General features: G+C 44.5%; 1 protein-coding gene across 3 annotated transcripts in view; it reads left to right on the top strand.

Annotated features, from left to right (window-relative positions):
* Positions 1-25,348, top strand: part of CHKA (choline kinase alpha) — a 60,723-nt gene that overhangs the window by 7,233 nt on the left and 28,142 nt on the right. For 2 of the 3 annotated variants that reach the window (XM_035013442.1, XM_035013443.1), the window contains exon 2: positions 18,043-18,154. In XM_035013442.1, coding sequence (XP_034869333.1) covers positions 18,059-18,154 — 96 coding nt within the window. In that variant the 5' untranslated portion in view covers positions 18,043-18,058. Of the gene's footprint in view, positions 1-17,850; positions 17,907-18,042; positions 18,155-25,348 lie in introns of those variants that run through there. The other variant, XM_035013441.1, reaches the window with a different exon arrangement.

Genomic DNA, 25,348 nt, shown 5'->3' with positions numbered 1-25,348 from the left:
TTGCTGGTATATGGGAAAGTGAAAGTGATTGACTTTTTTTTTTTTTTTTTTTTTTTAAGAGAGGGTGGGGAGGGTCAGACGGAGAGGGAGAGAGAAATGTTAAGCAGACTCCATGCCCAGCGTGGAGCCCAGTGCAGGACTTAATCTCACAACCCAGAGATCATGACCTGAGTCAAAATCAAGAGTCAGACTCAATTGACTGAGCCACGGTGCCCCAGTGATTGACTTTTATATGTTAACACTTTTTTTTTAAGATTTTATTTATTTATTTGAGAGAGAAAGAATGAGAGAGAGAGAGAGAGCGTAAGAGGGGAGAGCATGAGAGGGGAGAGCTTCAGAGGGAGAAGCAGACTCCCTGCTGAAGAGGGAGCCTGATGTGGGACTTGATCCCAGGACTCCAGAATCATGACCTGAGCCAAAGGCAGTCGCTTAACCAACTGAGCCACCCAGGTGCCCCTATATGTTAACTTTATTTTTTATTATTTTTATTTTTATTTTTTCAAAGATTTTATTTATTTGACAGAGAGAGACACAGCAAGAGAGGGAACGCAAGCAAGGGTAGTGGGAGAGGGAGAAGCAGCTTCCCGCTGAGCAGGGAGCCCGATGCAGGGCTCGATCCCAGGACCCTGGGATCATGACCTGAGCCGAAGGCAGACGCTTAATGACTGAGCCACCCAGGTGTCCCTATATGTTAACTTTTATATGACTTTTGTATCCTGTAACCTTGCTGTAATTCTTATTGGTTCCAGGATTTTATTCTCAGTCTAGTCTCTTGGCTTGTCCAGCTACTGATGCTCATGTTCTCCTTCCGGATTTTTCCCTGCAGCAGATCCCTCCACTATCCACCATCCTCTATCAGCTGGCGGAGAATCTTGTCCTGCCCTTGGACAGCCCTTGTCTTTAGCTTTTCATTAGTCTATTTGCATCTACAATGAGATTGTACTCTCCATGTCTTTTATACTGAATGTATGTATGTAAGCAGGCTCTACACCCAATGTGGGGCTTGAACTCACAGCCCTGAGATCAAGAGTTGCATGATTGGGGTGTCTGGGTGGCTCAGTTCGTTAAATGTCTGACTCTTGATTTTAGCTCAGGTCATGATCTTGGGGTCATGGTATCAAGCCCCGCATTGGGTTCCGTGCTCAGTGTGGGGTCTGCTTGGGATTCTCTCCCTCTGGCCCTTCCCTCATGCATGTGTGTGCTCGCTCTCTAAAGTAAAAATGAATAAATAAAATCTTAAAAAAAAAAAAAAAAGAGTTGCATTCTCTACCAAGTGAGCCTGCCAGGTGCCCCTCCATGTCTTTCATTACTTATTTACACATCTCACTGTGGCCAGGAGTGTTTTCTGTTGAGTAGCCCAGGGACTTACGATGGCCTGGGAGGCCTGTATGAGCTAGGGCATGTGGAGCGCTGTGTGGGGAAAGTGCAGCAGCCCTGACTCTGAAAGATGGGTGAGAGAGCAGGCAGAGGAATGCTACCTTCCAAGGATGCTCCGAATAGTGACTTGAGATCGGTATTTTAGGAACCCTTTCTGATGGATGCTTGGTAATGCCTGGACACCATTTTGGTCGTCACGACTGGGTGGTGGCGGTGGTCTTGGCATCCAGTGGGGAGGGAAGGGCTACTGCTAACCATCCTACAGTACAAAGGACAGCCCGTCCACTTCCTCCAACAAAGAATTCTCGGGCGCCACGGGTCAGCAGTGCTGAGCTGGAGCAGCCCTTGGAATAGAGGACTAAAGACAGCTTTCGTCTTCCATCCGTCTGGCACGTTCTTACCGATGAACTTTTGCTTTACACCTGCTGCTGAGGAGCAGCTGACATGACCTCATGTGGTTGTCACAAACCCCATTATTAGGTGCTACTGCATTATTTGATGGTGAGAAAACAGGCTTAAAAGGCATCGACTAAGTTGCCCGAGGCCACACAAGCTGCCTGTGGGAGCCGGCGTTCGCCAAGGTCAAAAGCTCTTCCCTTGACGCCGCCTCCAGGCTTGGGGTTAAGGCACCTGTCCCTGAGCACCACGTGCTGATGGCTGTCCTTTCACTGGCGTTGCTCTTTCCCCCACCCGGGCCACGGTGGTTTCAGGCTGAGCTTTAGATGGCTGAAAGGCACTCCGCAACAGTCCGCCCCCCATTCCGCGTGTGCTCCAATCTCATTGGCTGCTCCGCTGTGTCACTGCTCTGCGTCCACGCGTCCAGTCCTGGACTGTGGGTCGTTTTCCTGCTGAGACAGGGGTTACGTCCGAAGTTTTTTCCCCTCGTAATTTGGCTTTGAGAAAAAGTGAAAGTTGGAGGGGGGAGTGCAGGCTGCAAGCCCGGGGAGACTGAGTCCTGTGCGTGCTGGACTTGATGCATGTAACACGTGGACCGTTTGCAGAGGCGTCAGTGGTTCTCTGTTTTTCAGCAAAACACAGTTGGCTAGTTGCAGACCAGATAACCTCCCATCTTAATTTAGCAGACGAAAATTTTTGTTAAAGATTTCTCCGGAACAGGCAGGCTCTCGGGTTTATCCTTCTCTGAGCATTGAGCTGATGCACCTAGATATGGATCCTTTTCCAAATGATTAAAAATATATAGATGTTTTATTGGATGAATGGATAAGCAAAATGTCACTTTTTTTTTTTTTAAGATTTTATTTATTTATTCGTAAGAGACAGAGATGGAGAGAGGCAGAGGGAGAAGCAGGCTCCCAAGGAGCAGGGATCCCGATGCGGGACTCGATCCCAGGACCCTGGGATCACGACCTGAGCCGAAGGCAGACGCTCAACCATCTGAGCCACCCAGGCGCCTGCAGAATGTCACTTTTCAAAAAAAATTTTATTTTATTATGTTAATCACCATACAGTACATCATTAGTTTTAGATGTAGTGTTCCATGATTCATTGTTTGCGTATAACACCCAGTGCTCCATGCAGTACATGCCCTCCTTAATACCAATCACCGGGCGAACCCATCCCACCACCCCACTCCCCAATATGTCACATTTACATGGACTATTATTTAACCTTAAAAGAGGAGATTCTGACACCAGCCACAGCATGGATGAACCTTGAGGACTAATGCTAAGTGAAATAATTGCAAGTCACAAAAGGACGTATCTGTATGATTTGACCTCTGTGAGATCTCTAGTGCGGTCAGATTCATAGAGACAAAGTAGAGTGGCCAGGGGCTGGGGGAGGGAAGAGTGGAGAGTTAGTGCTTAATGGGCACAGTTTCAGTTTTGCAAGATAAAAAGAGTTCTGGAGATGGATGGTGGTGATGGTTGCAAAAACAGTGTGAATGTACTTAATGCCATTGAACTGTACTCTTAAAAATGGTTAAGATGGTAGGGGTGCCTGGGTGGCTCAGTGGATTACTGTCTGCCTTCAGCTCAGGTCATGATCCTAGGGTCCAGCATTACTCTCCTTCCTCAGAGGGGAGTCTGCTTCTCCCTCTGCCTCTTATGCTTGTGCTCTCTCTCTGTCGAATAAGTAGGTAAAATCTTTAAAAAGAAATGGTTACGATGGTAAATTGTATGTTGTGTGTATTTCACCACAATTTAAAAACTGGAAAAAAATAGGAATGCCTGGCTGGCTTAGTCAGTGGAACATGGGAATCTTGATCTTGGGGTTCTGAGTTTGAGCCCCACATTGGGTGTACAGATTACTGGGAAAAAAAAAACTTAAAAAAAATGGCTGTTGAAAAATTGGAAAAAATATATATATACACGTAGATGTTTGACATTAGGAATGTTCTATTGCAAGACTTTGGGCATTCCACTAAATTGTATCACTATAGCATGGATTTTTCCTGCTTAGAATGCTGTGGAATAAAATAGATATTAAATAACCTCTTTGAGACCTGTTAAGTCTACAAAAAAGGATGGAAGCCATTTTTAAAACAATTTAAAAATGTGTTATAAAATAAAAGCTGTATTATACAGTAAACCCTATCTAGCAAAGTAACTGTACTCCAGACTTTTAAAAAATACGTTTTCTGTAGGATAAATACTTGAAAACATTGAAGCCCCTCGAGGTGCAAATGCAGAGACTAGCTCAGAAGCTCTCTCCTGTGTGTTTGCTTATAACGTGTAGTTAAAACTTGTTCTTCAGCCAAATCACCAACTACTTCTTAACCAGAAACCGAGTACTCGAATGTCAGGAGGTGACATTCACTAGTGCCCAAGATCTATATTGTGTACTCCAGCCTCCTGATGCTGACATGTTGAGGCAGGTCACATCTACTGGACTATTCAGCTTTCTTCCTGGGGCTAGAAGGTTTTGATGATCTCGTCGACTCCAATTTGGCTTCATTTTACACATGGAGTGTATTTACAAGCTATGTGAACTTCTCAGAGCAACCAGAATTGAATGACAGTTTTCATGGCCAACAGCTGATGGTAGTATTCGATGTTTTCGGTAAGGTGGGTGGAAAGTCTGGAAGGTCTGTGAAGTGGCCATTGTTTCCTCTGTATGTGCTCTGGAACCAAGAGGACAGCTCGCTCCTGCAGCTTTATGGCTGGAGAAGGGGTGAGGAGTATACGGGCAGTGCTGTGCTGTCCCACCTGACAGGCTGGGCGGTAGGAAGCCAAGGTGTGTAGCCGGGTAGCTTTTCCAACTTCGCTTCCTCTCTTTCTGGTTGGGTCACTTCATATGACTTGTTATGGGTGTTGCAACGGGGAGCGCTTCTGCCACCTCTGGCCTTCCAGGTGAAGTACAGCTGTGCCTTAAATGGTGACTGACCCGCCTCTGAAGTTAGGGCATTGTCTCATTTGCCCCGCAGTGGGGAAATGCCCTTTTTCCTTCTCCCTCCTTGAAAATCTCCACATTGCTCCACATAATGGGTAAGAAACATTTTGGCTGTTTTAAAGGCTAGATCAGGAAATGCAAGGCTGAAAAGGAGGTCTGGGCATAATAGTCCTGAAAAGTATCCGGAATATTATCTGTTATGTGACTTGAGGGAGGAAATTTGCAGTAAAAGCTCAATTAACTGGGGCCCAACTTACTGAAAATTTTCCTTCTTCTTCTTTTTTTTTTTAACCACTCCCTTTTCCATAAAATCAAGTAAAGGTTTAGATTTGTGCTTACCAAACTAGAATACCCATACCCAAGCCACAGTACAATCTTATAAATCTGCCCAGAAAGTTAATTGTATTAACAGATTCAGAGAGTAGTTTGTGTTTATTAAAACAGAAAACTGGTATATTATGGAGTAGAAGAGAAAACACTGCCTGGATAGATATATGAAATTTTGAGTTTAGATTTTCGACAAGAATATTTTATTTGGTAATCTTTAATTATCTTGTAGTTAGGATGATACTTCATAGCTACTTGATGATTAACCAGGAAATTCAATCAAGTGGGCTAACTCCCTCCCTGAGCATTCCTTTTATTTGTGAAGTGATTACAGAAGACAGTTGGAAAAAACAAAGGTTATTTTTGTTCATTTTGTTAAAAAAAATTTTTTTTAAAGGTCATTTATTTATTTATTTGTGAGAGAGAATGAGAGACAGAGAGCACGAGAGGGAGGAGGGTCAGAGGGAGAAGCAGACTCCCCGCTGAGCAGGGAGCCCAGCCTGATGCTGGACTCGATCCCGGGACTCCAGGATCATGACCTGAGCTGAAGGCAGTCGCTTAACCGACTGAGCCACCCAGGCGCCCTTGTTTAAAATTTTTTTGAGGGGCGACCTCAGGGTCGTGAGATTGAACCCTGCGTCAGGCTCCATGCTCAGCGTGGAGTCTGCTTGAGATTCTCCTCTACCTCTGCCCCTCCTTGCTTGTGCTCTCTCTTTCTTTCTCTCTAAAATAAATCTTGAAAGGAAGAAAGGAAGAGAAAGCAAGCAAGCCAGGCAGACATACATCCTGTCATCGTCCAGGCCCAGGTGACACTTGTGTGCATTGAGGGCAGGGTCACGTGGAGGGAGCTAAGGATCCTCCAGGTGTCTCTGACCTTTACAGGGAACCCATGTGACTAATGAGAACTGCAGACAGATATGGTGTATGAGTTGCCCTTTGTCCATTTGTGGATTGTGAATAAAGAAGCTTAGGATTCAGTAAGGTGTGTGTATTATCAGTGGGCAGACAATTCATGCCTGAAGTTATGGTCGTACTTTGACTACTTTCTCCTGCCCATGTGCTATTGAAAATGCCATCTCTTCTGAGTTTTCCTGATTCTCTTCATTTTCCTGCCTTTGCATTTGGCCTGTCGGCTCAGTGGTGGAATTTAGGATGCTGCATTAAGGAGCACTGGGCAGGGGCGCCTGGGTGGCTCAGTCGTTAAGCGTCTGAACCTTTGGCTCAGGTCATGATCCCCGGGTCCTGGGATTGAGCCCTGTGTCGGACTCCCTGCTCAGTGGGGCGTCTGCTTCTCCCTCTCCCTCTGCCCCTGCTAATGCTCTCTCTCTTGCTCACGCGCTCGCTCTCAAATAAATAAATAAAATCTTAAGGAAATAAAAAAGAGCATCGTGGAAGCCCCTCTGTGCAGAGATGGTTGTAGCTAATAAAGCAGAAGACTTTGAAAAGCCAAGAGAGTGTGAACAGCATGGAAATGAGTCTATAGGAGGAGGGCAAAGGGCAAGAGAGATGGGTGTTAGCAAACCTCCCCTCTCCGGACTTTATTCTGGAATGTTTCTCTTGATGGTTTTTACAATGCCTTGGGTGCCAAGACTGTGGAACCCTGGCAATGAGAGGGTGGGAGGAGAAGAGGGGGTGGGTTTTGTGTGTGAGAACCTTCTCTTACTGGCCTCAAACTTGAAGGGAGGAAGGAAAAGTGACAAAAAGATATGTGGGAAGGAAAAAAAAGAAGTACCTGGTCAGAACCTGAGGAAAGGACCCGTGGTAGCAGAGGTGGGGGAGAAGCCGCGTCTAAATGGAATAAGAAAAGGTTTGCGAAGCTGGGAACTCAGTGCAGCTGTGGAGAGGTTTCCTGAAACTGGGTAACTTTTCTCATTCCAAAGCTCTTAGTAATGTTTCTTTTTCCAGATCCTAAAATCAGAGGAGTCTTTTTTGTGGGCTTGATGGCTCTTCGGATCTAGCAGCTCCCCTGGAAGTGTTTGGTGGTTGGGAGCAGATTTTAATCAAATGATGATCGCCATGGATAAGACACAGAAGTTTATTATTAAGAGGATGGTTTATATAAATCAATGAATGTTCAATCTACAGTTAACTAAGGCAAAGTGGTTATCACTGGTTCAAAAAAGAAAAAAGAACAGCTTTATTGAGATACCATAAAGTTCACCCTTTTAAATTCAGTTCAGTGATTTTTAGTATTTTTATAGGGTTCTACAATAATCACCACTGTCTTTCTAGAACATTTTCATCACCTTGGAAATCAATCCTTTACCATTAGCAGTCTCTCCCCATGCTCCCCTCCTTAGCTCCTGACAACCACTAATCCACCTGATATCTTCTGAACATTTCATGTAGAAAGAATCATACAATATGTGTGGACTTTTATGACCATTTTCTTTCACTTAGTATGTTTCCAAGGTTTATTCATGTCATAGCACATATGGTACTTTGTTCCTTTTTATGGTTGGATAATATTCCATCGCAGGAGGGCGCCTGGGTGGCTCAGTCGTTAAGCGTCTGCCTTCGGCTCAGGTCATGATCCCAGCGTCCTGGGATCGAGTCCCACATCGGGCTCCCTGCTCAGCGGGAGGCCTGCTTCTCCCTCTCCCGCTCCCCCTGCTTGTATTCCTGCTCTCGCTGTCTCTCTCTGTCAAATAAATAAATAAAATCTTAAAAAAAAAAAAAAATTCCATTGCAGGATATACCACGATTTGTTCAACAGTTGATGAACATTTGAGCTTTTCCATTTTTTGGCTATTATGGACATTTGTGTACAGTTTTTTGTGAGGACATGTTTTCAGTTCTCTTGGGTATATGTGTAGGAGTGGAATTGCTGGGTCATGTGGTAACTTGATGTTTAACCTTCTGAAGATGTCACAGATCTTTTGAAGCCTCTGTCAAAGATAATCTCCGTGGACCCCAGCAAATATCCCCCATTATGATTGAGAAGATACTGGACAAGGTTGTCATTGCTTTGACCCACTGTGATCTTTATCAGCACCATGTTTTCCTTGCTACCAGTGATCTTGGTTTTATACAGACTCTACATTGCCCGCTGATATTTTTTTAAGATTTATTTATTTATTTTGGAGGGAGGGGCAGAGGCAGAGGGAGAGGGAGAGAGAATCCTCAAGCAGACTCCCTGCTGAGCCTGGAGCCCTATGTGGGGCTTGATCCCAGGACCCTGAGATCATGACCTGAAGCTGAAATCCAGAGTCAGCTGCTCAACTGACTGAGCCATCCAGGCGCCCCTTGCCAACTGATTTTTTGAGAAGAGTTCATTATATGCTGTTGATTGTGTATTAGATGCCATAAAGTTTTTATGTGAAATAAGCTCTTTATTAAAAATTAGAAATATTGAGGGGTGCTCAATCGGTTGAGTGTCTGACTTATGATTTCGGCTCAGGTTGTGATCTCATGGGTCTTGAGATTGAGCCACTTGGCGGGAGTCTGCTTGGGATTCTCTCTCTCCCTCTCCCTCTGTGCCCCGCCCCCCACTCATGAGCACATGTGAGCACTCGTTCTGTCTCTCTCTCTCAAATAAATAAATTTTTTTTAAAGATTTTATTTATTTGAGAGAGAGAGAGAGCATGAGAGGGGGAGGGTCAGAGGGAGAAGCAGACTCCCCGCTGAGCAGGGAGCCCGATGCGGGACTCGATCCCGGGACTCCAGGATCATGACCTGAGCCGAAGGCAGTCGCTTAACCAACGGAGCCACCCAGGCGCTCCTCAAATAAATAAAAATTTTTAAGATTTATTTATTTGAGAGAGAGTGCAGAGTGAGAGAGAGATCACAAGCAGGGGGGTGGGAGGCAGAGGGAAAGGGAGAAGCAGGCTCCCCGCTGAGCAGGGAGCCCAATGTGGGGCTCAATCCCAGGACCCTGGGATCATGACCTGAGCTAAAGGCAGATGTTTAATTGACTGAGCCATCCAGGCATCCCTAAAATTTTTTTTAAAAATTACATTTATAAAGTAGTAAAGAATAAAAAAAGTAAAATAGCTTTATCAAATTGGAACATTCTGCTAAATTGGCCTCAGATTCCCTTCCTTTGCCCAGAGATAATCACCATTCTGAATTGGTATTAAAATTCTATTTGTTTCATTCTGAAATAAAATCTTTTATGATCTGTGTATTTGGTTTAAGTGGTTTAAGTGCTGAAACATTTTTTTGTGATAGGTGTACGTCGAATGGAATAGCTGACATATAAGAATTATAATCTTGTATGTTTGGGGACATTGTGGTTCGTACTTGACCATATGGAACCGTTAGGCTTCTATTTGAGGAAGTCCTTGCACCTTAAGAAGGCACGATTGCTGGGATGCCTGGGTGGCTCAGTCGTTAAGCGTCTGCCTTCGGCTCAGGTCGTGATCTCGGGGTCCTGGGATCGAGCCTCACATCGGGCTCCCTGCTCAGCGGGAAGCCTGCTTCTCCCTCTCCCACTCCCCCTCCTGTGTTCCCTCTCTAGCTGTCTCTCTCTCTGTGTCAAATAAATAAATAAATAAATCTTTAACGACAACACCAAAAAGAAGGCACGATTGCTGTGTCTTGCCATAAGGAACTTTGAAGAGGAAGTAGCGTCAAATACCAGTTCTCAGTGTTGTATGGAGAGGTTTTTGTTTTGAAATGATTTTGTGGAATTTCCCAAGGTTCTTTTTAATAATGTTGATCAGTATGTTGCCTACTGTGACACCGTATCTTTGACGTATTTCTGGGTCAACTAAAATTTTAGATTATCTTCTATTTTACGTTTTCCAGTTTGATCTTCTCTTCTTGTTGTTTAGTGCAATTAATTGTATGACTTTATGAGGAGGGTAATGGATTGACATTTATCAGTTTTGAAGTAACCTAGCATGGAGTCACTGATGCATGTCACCAAGAAGTCTTTTTTTTAAGAATTACTTATTTGAGAGGGAGGGAGAGAGCGCGCATGAGCAGGGGGAGGGGCAAAGGGAGAAGCAGAGTCCCTGCTGAGCAGGGAGCTGATGCAATGCGGAGCTCATCCCACCACCCTGGGGTCATGACCTGAGCCAAAGGCAGACGCTTAACCAACTGAGCCACCCGAGGTCCAACCCCCAAGAAGTCAGTTAAATAAAGCTAACTCTTAGCATGTTTTATTATGTATTTTAATAAATTTATTTTTTCTGTATTGATGTACCTATAAATATTTCCAATGCAACAAATTTTTTTTTTTTAAGATTTTATTTATTTATTTGAGACAGAGAGAATGAGAGAGAGAGAGCACATGAGAGGGGGGAGGGTCAGAGGCAGAAGCAGGCTCCCTGCTGAGCAGGGAGCCCGATGCGGGACTCGATCCAGGGACTCGATCCAGGGACTCCAGGATCATGACCTGAGCCGAAGGCAGTCGCTTAACCAACTGAGCCACCCAGGCGCCCTCCAATGCAACAGTTTTTTAACTTAAAAATATTTCATGGCCTTTGTTAATAACTTCATGTATATTGTAGACTTAAAAAAATTTTAGTTATCTTCACTAGCAATTTGATGTTTTTTATTTATTAATTTTTAAAGATTTATTCATTTTAGAGGGAGAATGTGTGTGCACGAGCTGGGGGAGGGGCAGAGGGGGAGAGAGAGAGAGAGGGAAGGCAGACTCCCTGCTGAGCAGGGAGCCTGACACAGGGCTCCATCCCATGTCCCCAAGACCACAACCCAAGCTGAAACCAAGAGTCAAATGCCCAACTGACTGACCCACCCGGGTGCCCTGCAGTTGATGTTTTTAAAAATTATATTTTGATCTCTCAGGTTTTTGTTGTTAAATAAGTCAGTCAAGAATATGAGACAGGGGCACTTGGATGGCTCAGTTGGTTAAATGTCTGCTTCTTGGTTTTAGCTCAGGTCATGATCTCAGGGTTGTGAAATCAAGCCCCGCGTCCGGCTCCTCACTCAGCGGGGAGTCTGAGATTCCCTCTTCCTCTGCCCCCCCACCTGCATTCTCTCTGTCTCTCTCTCAAATACATAAATCTTAAAAAAATAAAATAAAAGAATATGAGAGGGGAGTTCTGATGTGCTGACAGGCAAGGAGTGAGTGGTGTGGCTTTGTTTGTAGGACACTTTGGCAATGGGTAGCAAGAGTTTAAAAATGTTAGTGCCCTTTGACCCAGAAAAACCAACGTAACTAAAGCGTCTCATCAGATTGTGCATAAAGATTGATGTACCGGGTGTCCATACTGTAGAGTTACGGATAGAAGTAGAAAGTTATGGAAAAGCCCACTGTCTCCAGCAGTGGGCCATTGGCTAAACCATGCTTAGCCTTTAAGATGAAATTGTGTGTATGATTAAAAATTGTGTTTTTAATGCTGAATTGATGGAAAATGCGTGTAATATAAATGGAAAAGGAACGTGAGTAGTACATTCAGTATGATCCCAATTTTAATAACAAGAAAGAAGTAGGAAAAGAGGAGCTTGGGAAAATAACAACTAAAAAACCCAGAATGTTAGGGGCGCCTGGCTGGCTCAGTTTGTAGAGCATGTACCTCTTGATCTCAGGGTTATGAGTTCAAGCCCCACCTTGGGCGTGGAGCCTATTTAAAAAAAGAAACAAAACCGCCCAGAATGTTCAAAAGTGGTTATGTTTGGATGATAGAATTTGAGTAACTTGTTATATTTTTTTATTTTGGGGGGTCTTTAAGATCCATATTAACATGATTTTTTGGAACATGGATTCTAAAATCTGAAAGGCAAACAATTTACTACACATTAAAAGCAGCCTACTTTAGTTGCTCCAGTAAAACTGATATAACTTAGCTGAGTCCTTAAAAGCACACCCAGGTCACCTGAGTTCTTTATTGCTTGTGAATATGAACACGAATATGACAAAAGCAGCAAAGTGCTCCTCGGGGCTGCTGTGTGGCTTTGTTTTCACTAAAACGACTTTCTTCGGCATGGAAACCCGTTAGCCCTAGTTCTTCAGCTTGGGGGTTGTTCTTTGCTTTGTTATTGCATGGTTTTTCCTCTGGGTATCCAGAGAAATGGAAAGGATTATCTTGATATCTAATTAACGATTTGTGTGCGCGAAGCTCTTTTTTGTGCTGGTGAGCCCACTGGCTCTGTACTGGAGGTCTGAGCGGGCTGGTGAGTGCCCGCCACGGGCTGCTGACCTGTGTTCGATGTGAAATACATGTGTTTGTTTCATTTTATTTGATATTGTGCTTCCTGGAGTATCTCGTGTCTCCTCAGCTCCACTAGGACATGTATGTTTCTTAAAAAGCTGTTCTGCTGCTTGTTTGAAATCCTTGGGAATTCCTGGGGTTTTACTTGGGAGGGTATCTTGACAAACTGTGTGGTAAACTGGGCCCTTGTAGTTGTGCTTCCATGTCTGGGGCGTATCTTCCCAACGTATCTTCTTATTCTCAGTCATGTTGTTTGGCTCATTGGTAACTGGCGTTTTTCTAGGTGGTTTCTCACAGCTTGGGTCATCCAGGATAATGACCTTGTTTCATTTATCTTGCTTGTCACTAAAAAATAACCGGCGGTTTACTTCCTCCCACTACAGCCTATTGAGCAACAGGGGCTACGGATAATTCAAGAGATGAAGGGTTTCCAGGTTGTGAGCTGGTTTCTGGCCGAGCTGGCCCGCCTGCCTTCTCTCGGAGCACGGGATTAAACTTTGAATGGAGTTACACAACTTAGAACAGTAGCTCATCTGTTTGCTCCCGCTGTTGACCGGACTCTCAAGAGTGTGTGACAGGAAGGAAAACGAGGGCTTTTAACTGATGGGATGCCTGTCCTGTCGCCTGGTAGCCAGGAGCGTGTGTGGCAGGGCGCTTCTGATAAGCCATGCGCCAGAGGCGTTGCACTGAGTTGAGAAGAAAGGTCAAGGCTGCTCTCATCCTCTTCCCTCCACACCGTCCCTGTGCTTCGAGGCTTGGGGGAAACCAGAGCCTTGGGTTGCTTGTTCTTTCTGTTCCTCCTTCGCTGGGGTAGACAGCCGATTTGCCTTTTGGGAAAAGAGGTCTTTACTCTTGTGAAGATTCCCAGGTACTCATGATTGCTTTTAAGTAAGCTGTTGAAAAAATTCTAAAGTAGGACTTCTATTTACATCTGGGAAACATAGTTTCTGTAGACGCACATTCAAGTTTTTAATTGGTTGAGAAAAAATCATTACCTATGGAAAAAAGTCATTTTTCTTTTTTAAAAGTGTTTTATTGGGATATGGTTCACATACCATACAGTTCACCCATTTAAAGTGTGTGTATCTGATTTCACAGGTATAGGCAGCTGTCATCCCACAGTCAGTTTTAGAACATTTTTCTCATCTCAGACGGAAACCCTGGCCCCCAGCCCTGTTCCGCCCAGCCTTAGGCACTCACTGATCTGCTTTCTGTCTGCAGATTTCCTTGTTTTGGACATTTCACATGAATGGAGTCATAGAATATGTGACCAGTTTCTTTCACTGAGCATGATGGTTGTAGCACATATCAGTATTTCATTCCTTTTTTTAAATCATTGTGGTAAAATGTACAGCATGAAATTTACTACTTTTAACCATTTTTAAGTGTACAGTCCAGTGGATTAAGGATGTTCACACTGTTTTGCAACCATCACCACCATCCGTCTCAGGAACACTTCCCTCTTCCTGGTCTGAAAATCCGTCCCCATGAAACACCATTGCCTCTTTCCCCCCAGTAAGCACTGTCCTTTGACATTCATTAGCTCAATCAGAATCTGTCTTCAGTCATTTTGTTTTATTTTTTGTTTTATTTTTTTATTTTTTTAAGATTTTATTTATTTGAGAGAGAGAGCGCAAGAGGGGGGAGCGGGAGAGGGAGAAGCAGACTCCCTGCTGAGCAGGGAGCCTGATGCGGGACTCGATCCTGGGACTCCAGGATCATGACCTGAGCCGAAGGCAGTCGCTTAACCAACTGAGCCACCCAGGCACCCTGTCTTCAGTCATTTTGTATGTGTTTACTGGAATGTGGTATATCCTTTGGATGCACAGCCCTGCCGACATCTTGATTTTAGCCACAGAAGACCTACTTCCTGGCGTCTGAATTCCAGAACTGTAAGATAAATTTGTGTTTTTTTAAGCCATGAAATTTATGGTCATATGTCACAGCAGCCCTAGGAGACCCAAGGCATCAGTTTTACGCACGTTTGTACAGACTAGTCCTGATGTAAGGCTCTAGTGATTGTGGGGCTCCCATAGCACCTACTATGTGCTACGGCCCAGCGCTCTCCTGCTCAGTCTTGTCTCCTCATCTGTAAACGAGAGGCAGCATCAGCATCCGCCCTGCAGGAGTGGGGCGGGGGGGCTGAGCTAACCTTTTGAACACTGCAGCCCAGGGAGCTCTTAAAATGACTAAAGAGGGGCACCTGGGTGGCTCAGTCAGTTAAGTCTGATCTTGACTTCGGCCCAGTTGAATCAGTCTGATCCTTGATTTCGGCTGAGGTCACGATGTCAGGATCGTGGGATGGAGCCCGTTGCCCACACAGGGCATGGAGCCTGCTTGGAATTCTCTCTCCCTCTCCTTTTCTCAAAAAAAAAAAAAAAAAAAGATTCCCTCTCCCTCTGCCCCTCCCCCCACTCAAGAAAAATAAAATGACTAAAGAAAGTGCAACTCTTTTACAGAGGGGTGAATTTGAGGCTCAGAAAGGTTTAGTGATATGCCTAAGATCACACAGCTAGTAAGTGGCAGTACTGGGATTTGAATCCCTGGCTCTGAAGCCAGTGGTCTTTCTTGTATCGTGATACCTTCCCTCAGGACTATCTCTTAGGGAGCTTACGGTCTAATTAATCAGGGAGCCAAACCTAACCCAGCAGACCTAATAAGACAAATATAACAGGAGGGAGTTTGGAGAAGAGAGACTCAGTGGGGCAGCAGTGCTGCTGGTTATTGTCATCTTCAGAAAAGCTATACTGAGCACCCACCATTTGGGGTCACTAGGCCTTGAGAATTGTAGTGAGGCATTCCCCTTGCCTTCAAGGAGCTAGTAGGGAAGATGGCAAAAGCTTCTTGAGAAGGTTGGACTTTGAACTTGTTCTTTTTTTTTTTTTTTTAAGATTTTATTTATTTATTTGTGTGAGAGAGAATGAGAGAGAGCACATGAGAAGGGGGAGGGTCAGAGGGAGAAGCAGACTCCCTGCCGAGCAGGGAGCCCGGTGTGGGACTCGATCCAGGGACTCCGGGATCATGACCTGAGCCGAAGGCAGTCGCTTAACCAACTGAGCCACCCAGGCGCCCTGAACTTGTTCTTAAACTGTAGGTAGTTTTTAGGTAGCAGAGAAGGGTAAGGAGGAGTTTGCAGATTGGGAGAGCATGAGTACGTGGATTGTGATAAGCTGTATCTGTTAGTACTAGATCTAGCTGCTTATAACAGAAGCTCTAGAGTAACAGTGGCTTAAACAACACAGAAATTTATGTCCCTCCTGGAAGTAGACAGGCTGGGCAGGTATGGCAGCTGCATGGGCTCGATGGAGATGCGGGCTCCTTTCAACCAACTGCTCTGCCGTTCCTAGGCTGTGGCTCTCATTCTCATGATCTAAGAAGGTGCTAAAGTTCTGGCCATATGTGCCGGTCAAGACACTGGCAAGAAAGTGGAAACAACACTAGACATTTCAACATAGAGAATTTAATATAGGGAATTGGGTGAATAGGCATTAGAGAGAAATGGGACCCAGTGGCTCACAGAACTGCAGGAAGCAGCCCCTTCCCTGGGCTGGGGGACCAAGGGAAGAGGTGGGGATTATCAGACCCTGGATCTGGGCCCTGCCGCCTGTGGAGAGGGCACTGCTTGGCTGTTGCTGGCATCTGAGATCTTGAGGAGCACCCCCTGCAGCTGGGGCCCAGCCCTCTGAGCTGGTATCTTGGAGAAGGTGCCGTGAGGCTGGTTCTGGGTTGGTGAAAGAAGTGGGGGTTCCCTTGTTGCTACTCCAGCACTCAGACACAACACAACAAGCCTGTCTCCTTCCTCCTGCCTTCCAGCCTCCCTCCAGGGCCCCCACTGGCAGACCCTACCTGGGAGCAGCCGGCAAAGGAGATTTGTAACGGGTGGAACCCCCGGCCCAACATCACAACCGAGAACTGAAGTGTGGACTTGTTGCTCAGAGACCAGAGCTTCGCGATTGACACACTGTCCTCTCCTTGTTTCAGACAACAGGATAGAGGACAGGAAGAAAGGGACAAAGCCCATGAGGATGTCTTAAGTTGACTTCCAAAAGTCACATAAACACTTCCTTTTACATTCTATTTGTCAGCGCCTGGTCACACAGGCACACCTACCCGTAAAGGCAGCTGGTAAATAGTCTTCATGCTAGGCACGTTGCTGCCTGGATAAAACCTGGAAAGGGAGGAGAATGTCTGCCACAGAAGCAGAATTTTCAGAATTGTTATCTCCTGTTAATACACCAACATTAACAAACTTCCAGATAAAAATTTCTCCCTGTTCTCTTTGCTCCCCACACAATCTCTCGGTCTGTATTTTGTAGCTCTTGGCAGTGCTTGTCAGTGTGTGCTCATAATCACTGTGCAGTCACACCATCCCTGTACCTGATAGTGTGAATTTGGTGTGTATTTTAGTCTCACAGGTGGCTCCTGTGACCGGGGGGTGTCCTTCTCAGCTCTGTATCCAGAGACTGGACTTTATATCCAGAGACTTGAGTAGACTGGACTGGTTATGGAGGAGGCAGGGAAAAGCTGGTGGCTCCTATGACCGGGGGGTGTCCTTCTAGAAAGCTGTGTTTCGACCTCCTGGTCACTTTCTCTCCCAGAGTTGCGTGCCTACTGCCCTATGATGCTGAAGCCTCTGACAGTCAGGGGTGGACTTGGTTTGGTGGAGTGTGTAGCCTCCGACACTGACTGTCCTGTGATTTGTCTTCTTTGTCTTCATTAGAGAGGCTGTTTCTTGAGAGCAAGGGCAGAGCATAGTTCAATTTTGTATTATCCTAGCTTCCAGCATAGTGCTTGGCTTATAGTTCCTGAAGATTCACTGGCTAGATTAGGATTTAGGGACTCTGAAGTCTGCTGCAGATGAGGTGCGTCGTGTCTGGAGCTCCTGACTGTACAGTATCTCATATTCCTTCATTTAGCTCTGATTCCTCCATTAACTACCCTTTCTCTCTGCCTAATCGTGTCCAACCCAGGCAGGTGATTTGTCCCAAAGGCAGTTATTCTCCTGTTCAAATGACCCCTGTAACTTGTTTCTTGTCTCTCCTCGTCAGAGTGGAAGGTTCAGGGTACTGAGATCTCCTGTCATTTCCTCTGAGTACTCCAAGAACCAGTCAGTGTTGCAAGTTTTTTGAAAAGGCTGTTAGTCAAAATTGATTGAGATGTTTTTAATAACATGGAGCTATATATACTTCAAGTGGAAGGTCCTCGGGGAGGTGGGTTAAGTACTGCCCCAAGATTTTAACCTGGTTACTATGGGAACATCGTGGAGGTTTTGGATGCTAGAAGAACATGAGCCTGAAAGAATGCATCTGGGATGCCCCCACCCCCAGGGTTGCGCAGGGTCCTCTTCTGTCCTCCTCGTTCTCTGGAGGCGCACCTTGTGCAGATGCACACATGCAATTTAGAGCTCACCTCCAGTGTTAAGCTAAGAACAGATAGGGAATTTGCCTGTTTGTTTGGTTTTTTTTTTTAAGATTTTATTTATTTATTTCACAAAGAGAGAGAGATAGTGAGAGCAGGAACACAAGCAGGGGGAGTGGGAGAGGGAGAAGCAGGCTTCCCGCAGAGCAGGGAGCCCGATGTGGGGCTCAATCCCAGGGTCCTGGGATCATGACCTGAGCCGAAGGCAGATGCTTAACGACTGAGCCACCCAGGCGCCCCGGGAATTTGCCTGTTTTTAATGTGACTCTGGAATTGATCCAAACACCATGGAGCTCATCGTGTATACCCCAGGTATCCTGAGAGTCGATCGAGACTTCGATGGGAGTAGTTCCTGTGGGACCCTGACGTCTCATCCGTAGTTGTCCAAGAAGGGCGGTTTAGCTGACCTTCAACATACTGACGCTTACTGTCCTTTGACTTCCAACAGAGGTGGCCTCAGTAACATGCTGTTCCAGTGCTCCTTTCCTGACACCGTGGCCACCATTGGTGACGAGCCTCGGAAAGTGCTCCTGCGGCTCTACGGGGCGATTTTAAAGATGGTGAGTCTGTAGGCTGCGTGGGGACGGGAGGGCCCTGTGAACAGTTTTCATCCTCTCTGCTAAATTACCTGGGAAGATTTTAAATACTGTAGTGGTGGTTATTAAAGCTATTTTTACATATTGCTTTTATTTTAATTGGGCTGCACAACTGGGTTTTTTGCTTATATCCTGTTATGTTCTGAATTCCTGTTTTTGCTTATAATTTATTAGTAAGACAGTACAAATATTCTCAGCTTTATATCCAGAGAAAAGTATGATGTTGGTTAAATCTTTAGTAGTGGTTATGATGCTTGGATTTTCCACATGTTGAAATTTTTAGCTCAGACCTAGGTTGTAAAATTTTAATGTGGAAAAGGTATTGTTTTTAATAACATGACCATAAAGGTTTTACAGGGCACAGGGGAGCCCCGTGGACAAAATATAATCTCAGTGGAGCTGCATTTATTAACTACCTCCCTTTAAGATTTCTTTAAAATGTTGAATTTGTTAGACTCATAATCTTTCTAAATTTTTATATATTAGTTGAATCTAATTTTCAATTAAAGTGCCTTATTTATTGAATTGTCTTCATCAATTGTAGGAGATCCCAAATATCTGGATTTTTTTTTTCTATTTATACCATGAATTTACCATTTTACTGACCACACATACAAATGTTTGTTTGATATCTTTCTATGGTAGAATTTTAATATCCGTTTAAATCTTCTTCGGAAGGGCCCATTTTGATGTTCATGAAATGGAGAATAGTTTTCTGACTTAATGTTTTAAGAGACTAGTCTCAGCTCAGTCTGAGGGCAGATTATGCCCATGTCTACGATAATTCGATTTTAATGTTCAGAAATATCAAAGTTAAAGCTGGCACTCTGTGTCATAATGTGACTGAGCCTTTTTGTTGGATAGTTTTCCTTGGCCTTGCCAGGCTGTGAAGTGCTCAGGATCTGAGTGTTGGAAGCCATGTGCCCTTTGCCCAGGAAACCTGAGGCCACTTTGTGATGAGGAACACACAGCTGACCCTGACTCTGACCCCTTAGCAATGGTACTCAAGCGACAGGGTTCTTGTGTTGGCCACGCAGTTGGGTTTTTCATTTAATCAAGTTGCGCTTTCAAAGCACAGTTTTTGAAAAACCCAGTTAATGTCCTTTTGGTACTTTCAGTGAGCTCAGGCTTGAGCCATTTTATCTTTGAGGACTTTTACATCCTCTAACCATTAGTCCCATTTCTGCTCATTTGTGTGCTTTCATGTGGGCAACACTTTTAAAATACTTTAATAACCAGCGGCTGGAATTGCACGTGATACAGACTATTGTTTAAATCTGATTTATGAGGCTTTCGTTTGTATTCATAACTTTAACTAGGGGCATTTTAAACGTGCACTATGTGCCCCTCCAGGGGCCAGGCTAAACTAGGCGCCAGATTCTGTCTGCTCTGGATCTGTGCTGTTTGGGGTGCTGGTCACCAGCCATAGGGGGCTATCAGACATTTGAAGTGTGGCGAGTGTGACCGAGGGTAGGGATTTTAAATTTTAATTACTTTTAATTAACTTACATTGAAATGGTCGCATGTCCTGGTGGCTGCCGCACTGAACAGCACAGCTCTAGAACGTGCTGTGTTACTGGAGGGTAACTTAGCGAAGCCGTCGATGGCACGGCCTGGCCCTGAGCAGTTAACTCTCCCCCTAATAAAGGTTCACTATCAGTAGTTAGTATTTTGTCCTTTTCAGCATTTTAGTGGTCCAGAATTACTGCCTTATAGTACTTACAAGTAATAAAAATGCCTGGAAATAGGATTTGTTTTAGCATTTCTATGTCCCTGTTTATTTTTAGGTAACTCAAAAATAAACAGAATAATTAAAGGCACTTAAAGTGGAATTAATTCTTGCCAAACTAATAGAATGGAATATGTTTTTACATCTAGGTCTAATTCATATGGGGGCACTCTACATTTAGCTTCTTAATTATATTTTTATTAGGCAAATGTCAGTTGCCATTCCCGAATCTGCCTCCGCCGAGCAGGGCGGAAACTCTGCCGGGAGACGAGCAGCTTACTAACTGGACAGTCCGCGGGTTCTCCAGGCTCACGATTGACTTACTGGACAGCGGTCTCATTTTTGCTGGAAAAAAGCTGTTCCTTCACTTTAGAGGAGGGAATCTGTTTTAGTATAAATACTTGGTGGGTTGAGTCCTTAGTTCAAGAACACTTTTTTTGTGCAGTTCCAACTTAGTAAAAATATGAGACCTACAGCCTCAAATGGAAATGTTTTGGAGAGGTTTTTGGTTGAGGTTTTTGTTCTTCAGGTCTCGGCAGGGGCACTGGTTGCCAGGTGGAATTTTAGGCATGAATGGCCATTGTAAACTGTGGGTCATTTGAATACCTTGACAGCAGGCGGAGGGGAACCAGACTGGGGCGCTCTGAGAAGTGGCCGCAGGAGAGAGAAGGCCATCACTGCAGACATGGAGTCCATAAGGCACGAGCCAGGTGGCCCCTGCCAGCAGGTGCCGGCAAAGCTGAGCTTTCCCAGCGCTGGGCCGGGGATCTCACCACAGACTTCAGTGCCTTTTCAGATATTCCCAAGTCCGATTTAAAGGATCTGTGATTTTTGTTGCTGGGTGTGAGTTCACTCGTATTGCTGACCAGCTCTTTGGAATGAATCTGGCCTACAGCAGAGGGACAGACAGAGTCTGCCATAAGACTTCTGTTCGCACCACCACAACAAAAAAAAGTTGCCAGAGTGATAGTGATTTGTTAGGATTTGCATGCATTGAGAGATGTGGCTGAGCACATCTAGAGCCCGCCCAAATAATAAATCCCGTTACTTTCATAAATGAATGGATTAAAAACAGAAACATAATACCACTCAGATGTTATGCTTTCTCCGTCTGTACTCTCCCTGTGGGGAAAGCACACATGTCCCTATGCATGTATGTGCACTGTCCAGATAAACTGGGATCCCCGAAAGCGGCCGTATAAATGCCGCTATAGCATGCTTTAGGGTGGGTCAGGATAAGCTCCTTCTTTAAAAAATGTTAACGGACAACTACGGGTAATGATAGACCTGTGTATCTTCTCAGACGGTCTTGCTGTTTTGCTTAATGACACGCTAGAGTAGTCGAGTTCTGTCCTTTCTTTCCCTTACCTCTGAGGATCAAATGTTAACGAGAAATATTTCTTTGATTTACATTTACAATCCTTTACAAGTGACTTGGTTGAAGATAATTAGATGTTGCTCAGCTTTTGGCTGAGGCCGTGGCAGTGAGATACTGCCGGCAGTTTCTGTCCCTGAACTTCGTTCTCTCCCAGCCCGTTACAACGTACAACACTATAAACATCAAAATACCCGTCTGATCTTAAAGAAGTACCTGCCGATCAGGGTCTGTTTCACATGGCCCAGCCTTCATTTTAACGGGGAGGGTTAGTTTCTTTAGTTGCACAGATGACGGATGCAGAATTCCCCTGCAGAATCACCCCTAGGCACAGTAGGACAGTTTCGAGAAGGTGAGAAGTACTAGTTCAGACTTTGCCACGTGGAAAGAGATGTGATTGCTAGAAGAGAGCTTGAAATGATAATGCAAGCTATAAATGTAACTTGGTTTTTTTCCTTTCTGATATGGGAAGGAACATGAGCTCCGCAACGTCCAGTAGCAGACTTATCAAAGCAGCAAGTTTGGCTGATTACAAATAACCCGTTTGCTTATTTATCATGAATTGTGGAAGACACAAATGTCAGTACGTATTGTTCATTCAATGTAACCTGTGCCCGTTGGCGCAAGTCTCAGAGGATTGCTTTGTCCCTTCCTCTGTCAGAACAGTGACTCTGTGTTGAGCCAGTTCCTTCTGTGCATGAATGGAGAGATTTGGCCTCACCGTTTTGAACGGTCTCACAGGCATGAATGTCTATAAAACACATCAAAGATCTCTCAAGTGTTGTCTGGGAAAATGTTTTTGTGTGTTCTTTGAGCAATAGAAGGCTAATATTAGTGCTTGTTTGAGTACTAACCATAATAAAATTAAAGGCATCAAAGCACAACGCAGATATGTATTCATGACTCAAAAGAGTGCAGTCTGGGACATGGTCTGTTTTAAATCCAGAAAGCAAAATGTCATCTTCCCTGTTTGCTCTTAATCCCAGTTTAAATATAAATTAAAGCACCCTAACATAAGGGAACCAGACAATATGGGAACAGCCCATAGGTAGCTCATACTGAACTATCAGCGACTGAGAAATTGCTTACAAACATTGCAGAGACCGTCTAATTCATGCTCCCTCACGAAGAGCCCTGCTTTGTCCCAAGAGCCTGGGGAGAGCACATGTCCCTGGTAACTGAGTACTGTGAACTCTGTGCATTTTTTCCTCATCGTGTTAGGATCGTCATGAGTTTAAGTTGTTTTGTTTACTCTGCGTTTTAAAAAAAATCCCCTTGGACTTTAAATGTGGTGTAATTTTATCTATTCCAAAGGTAGTCAACTTCCCTCCCAGAAGTAACACATCGTTCTCGTATTATGTGTTCCCATTTGGTCTAACCTAGTATTTCTTCAGTTAATACTCGATAGTCGCCAAATCACTATCTGCGGCCCTTCCATACCTGCTTTGGTGCCTTCTTTTCATAACTAAATAAATGGCAGACTACTGTGTCTAATTTTGACATATGCAAAGTGTCTTTGTCTTGCTGGTCTTAAATGTTTGGGATTTATAGCATGAAGCCAATACAGATTTCTGGTCCCTGGAACGATGGTGTGACTGCAGCCCACCCGTCCGGGGAAGGAATGTCTTTGTGTTGGGTGGCGTGAAGGGCACTTGGGGGGAATGTACTACTTTAGCTGTCTGTGCATGTGTTCTCTGCCGCAGGCTGTCCATGCGATCGTGCCTGGAGCACTCTGGTTTCCAGGTGACAGACACGATTCACGGTATAGTATGAGTCCTCTGAAGTTGGAGCATTCTCTACAGCTTTGATTTCTTTCTTTTAGCCCTTGGTTTCAAGAAATGCTTTTTAAAAAGAGAATTGTAATGCTTTTGTTAAGTAGCACCAGCTACAGTTTGTGCTGTGCTCGCACGAGAACAGCAGTTAAGATTTCAGAATGACATGTAACGAATATATCACTTTTTGGTTTTGGGTTTTCCTTTGGTTTTTGTTTTGTTTTGTTTTGTTTTTCTTTTTGATCCAAGGCAAATCCAGTCCCTTTCTTCTGTTTCCTCAGTAGAAAATGATTGGTAATTTTAGAAATTTATGAGCCTCAAAATTCGCTTGAGGTATTTAGCTGCTTCTTCCTTCATACTACTTTCAGCATTAAGGGAACACCATAGTGTATTGATATTTTGGTCCGAGTTAGAAACAGACTCTCTTCTTAGTGCTTATCAGTTGGTATCCTCCCCGTACCCCGAGGCTCAGCAGTGCTGGTCCAGCGTGGAGGCACACACAGGCTAGAGAAGCCAGGCCACTCTTCCTGGAAACATGTTGCTTGCAGGTCAGCCCTCGGGGTGCTCATGACTAATGCACTTGAAGCCTTGGGGGCCTCGGGGCAGAGATTAGACATAAATTTTGAGAAGGTCCTGGAAGGAGCCTTTCTTCTGGTTTATGTCTTCCTAGAGCCTCTTAAAACTTCTAGTCTTCTGTTAATGAAGCAAGTCATTGAACTTTGCAGAGTTCAGAGAATCAAATTGTTTTAGAATGTTCTTCAAGGTAATCGAAGATGCTCTAGAGAAGACCATTAAATGTTAAAAATCGTTTAAGTTCTTGTAAGTCGTATCTGCTCTTTAGAGAATCACATAAGCTATACTTTACTTTTTTTTTAAAGATTTTATTTTTAAGTAATTACGTCCAACGTGGAGCTCGAACTCGAGACCCCGAGATCAGTTGCACGCTTCACCAACGGAACCAGCTCAGCGCCCCCAGCTATACTTTAAATCATTACATTGTGATCTTACATTTTAACATGTTCTGTAAAATATTTTTTTCAGAAAATGCTGTAAGAGACCGAAAAAAGCAATAAATACAGAATGTTTTCATACAAATCAGGGAGAAGGAAGGTTAGGGTCCATGGTAACATTGAGAAGAAAACGTACTGCAGAAGATTATGGAAGGAGCCACATGACTACTGTGTATTCTCCGGAGCCAGAGTTCTCACACTGTTCCTCCTGTCCCTGCCCCAGCTTACCTGAGGCATGGCACAGAGCCCTACCAGGAACAGGGAGGGTGGTAGGTGCTGCCCCCCGTGTCGACCCCTAGAGAGTCAAGTGTGGTCAGATCTTAGGGTGGATCCTCAGAGCCACAGCCCGCACAGTGAAGAGTCCATGCCACTCCAGGACCAGACGACCATCACAGTGACTGAACGTTCCAAATAGTACAACACCTCCTGTTTTGGGGTAAATACCGACAGTCTGAGACTCAACTCAGGAGGATAATCCCAGATTTTCCTAGACCAGATTGTTAGATGTCCTAGAAGTTGAGTCTAGCTAACATTTGGATTGTTCTTTCTTAATATCTCATTTATGGGTCCCAGAGTGTTTTTAAAAGGCCACAACCAACTTGCTCTTTTGTACAGAAACTTTGAAAGAGCCAGGTGAGGGCCACCTGGCTCTTTCAATCGGTAGAGCTCGCAACTTTTGATCTCAGAGCTGTTGAGTTAAAGCCCCGCATTGGGCGTGCAGTCTACTTAAAAGAGATAAATAAGCCAGCTGAGTGCTCTGTGTAGTTTTTTGTGCTTCTGTTTTTGGTGGAGAAGGAAGGGCTAATGGGAAGAGCTGTCCTCCATGTTTCTATCACTCTTTTTTGTATCTTTTTATTTCTGTGGCCACCATTACATTTAGCATAGTGACTACTTCTTCCTTTATATAACAGTATCTGTAATTGACGATGGTTTGATTTCTTAAACAGCATTTCCAATGTATTACACTGTTGATGACATGTCATTGTTTGTAGCTGATTTGACACTTTTCCCAGCCTGTCCCACCAGCAGCTAGCTCATGCAGTGGTGGGCTTTTAAAGATACTTTTAGACAAATGTTTCAGTGTTACAAATGACATTAAATAGCTGGATGCCACTTCATGCCACTTTCACTGATTTATTTATATGCACAGCCACACATACACAGACCGCAGGGAAAGCGAGGTGTGCTTTGTTTCGGCGCACAAATGTGGCTTTATTAAAGTAGTTCAGTTGTAACACTAGCTCCCTCGTCATTAGAGAAATCTGTCATTAA

Source organism: Mirounga leonina, unplaced genomic scaffold, assembly GCF_011800145.1.
Source record: "Mirounga leonina isolate KUSES-001 unplaced genomic scaffold, KU_Mleo_1.0 Mir_166, whole genome shotgun sequence".
Lineage (NCBI taxonomy): Eukaryota > Metazoa > Chordata > Mammalia > Carnivora > Phocidae > Mirounga > Mirounga leonina.
Note: the sequence above shows the minus strand (reverse complement) of the source record. Positions and strands in the feature narration are given on the sequence as shown.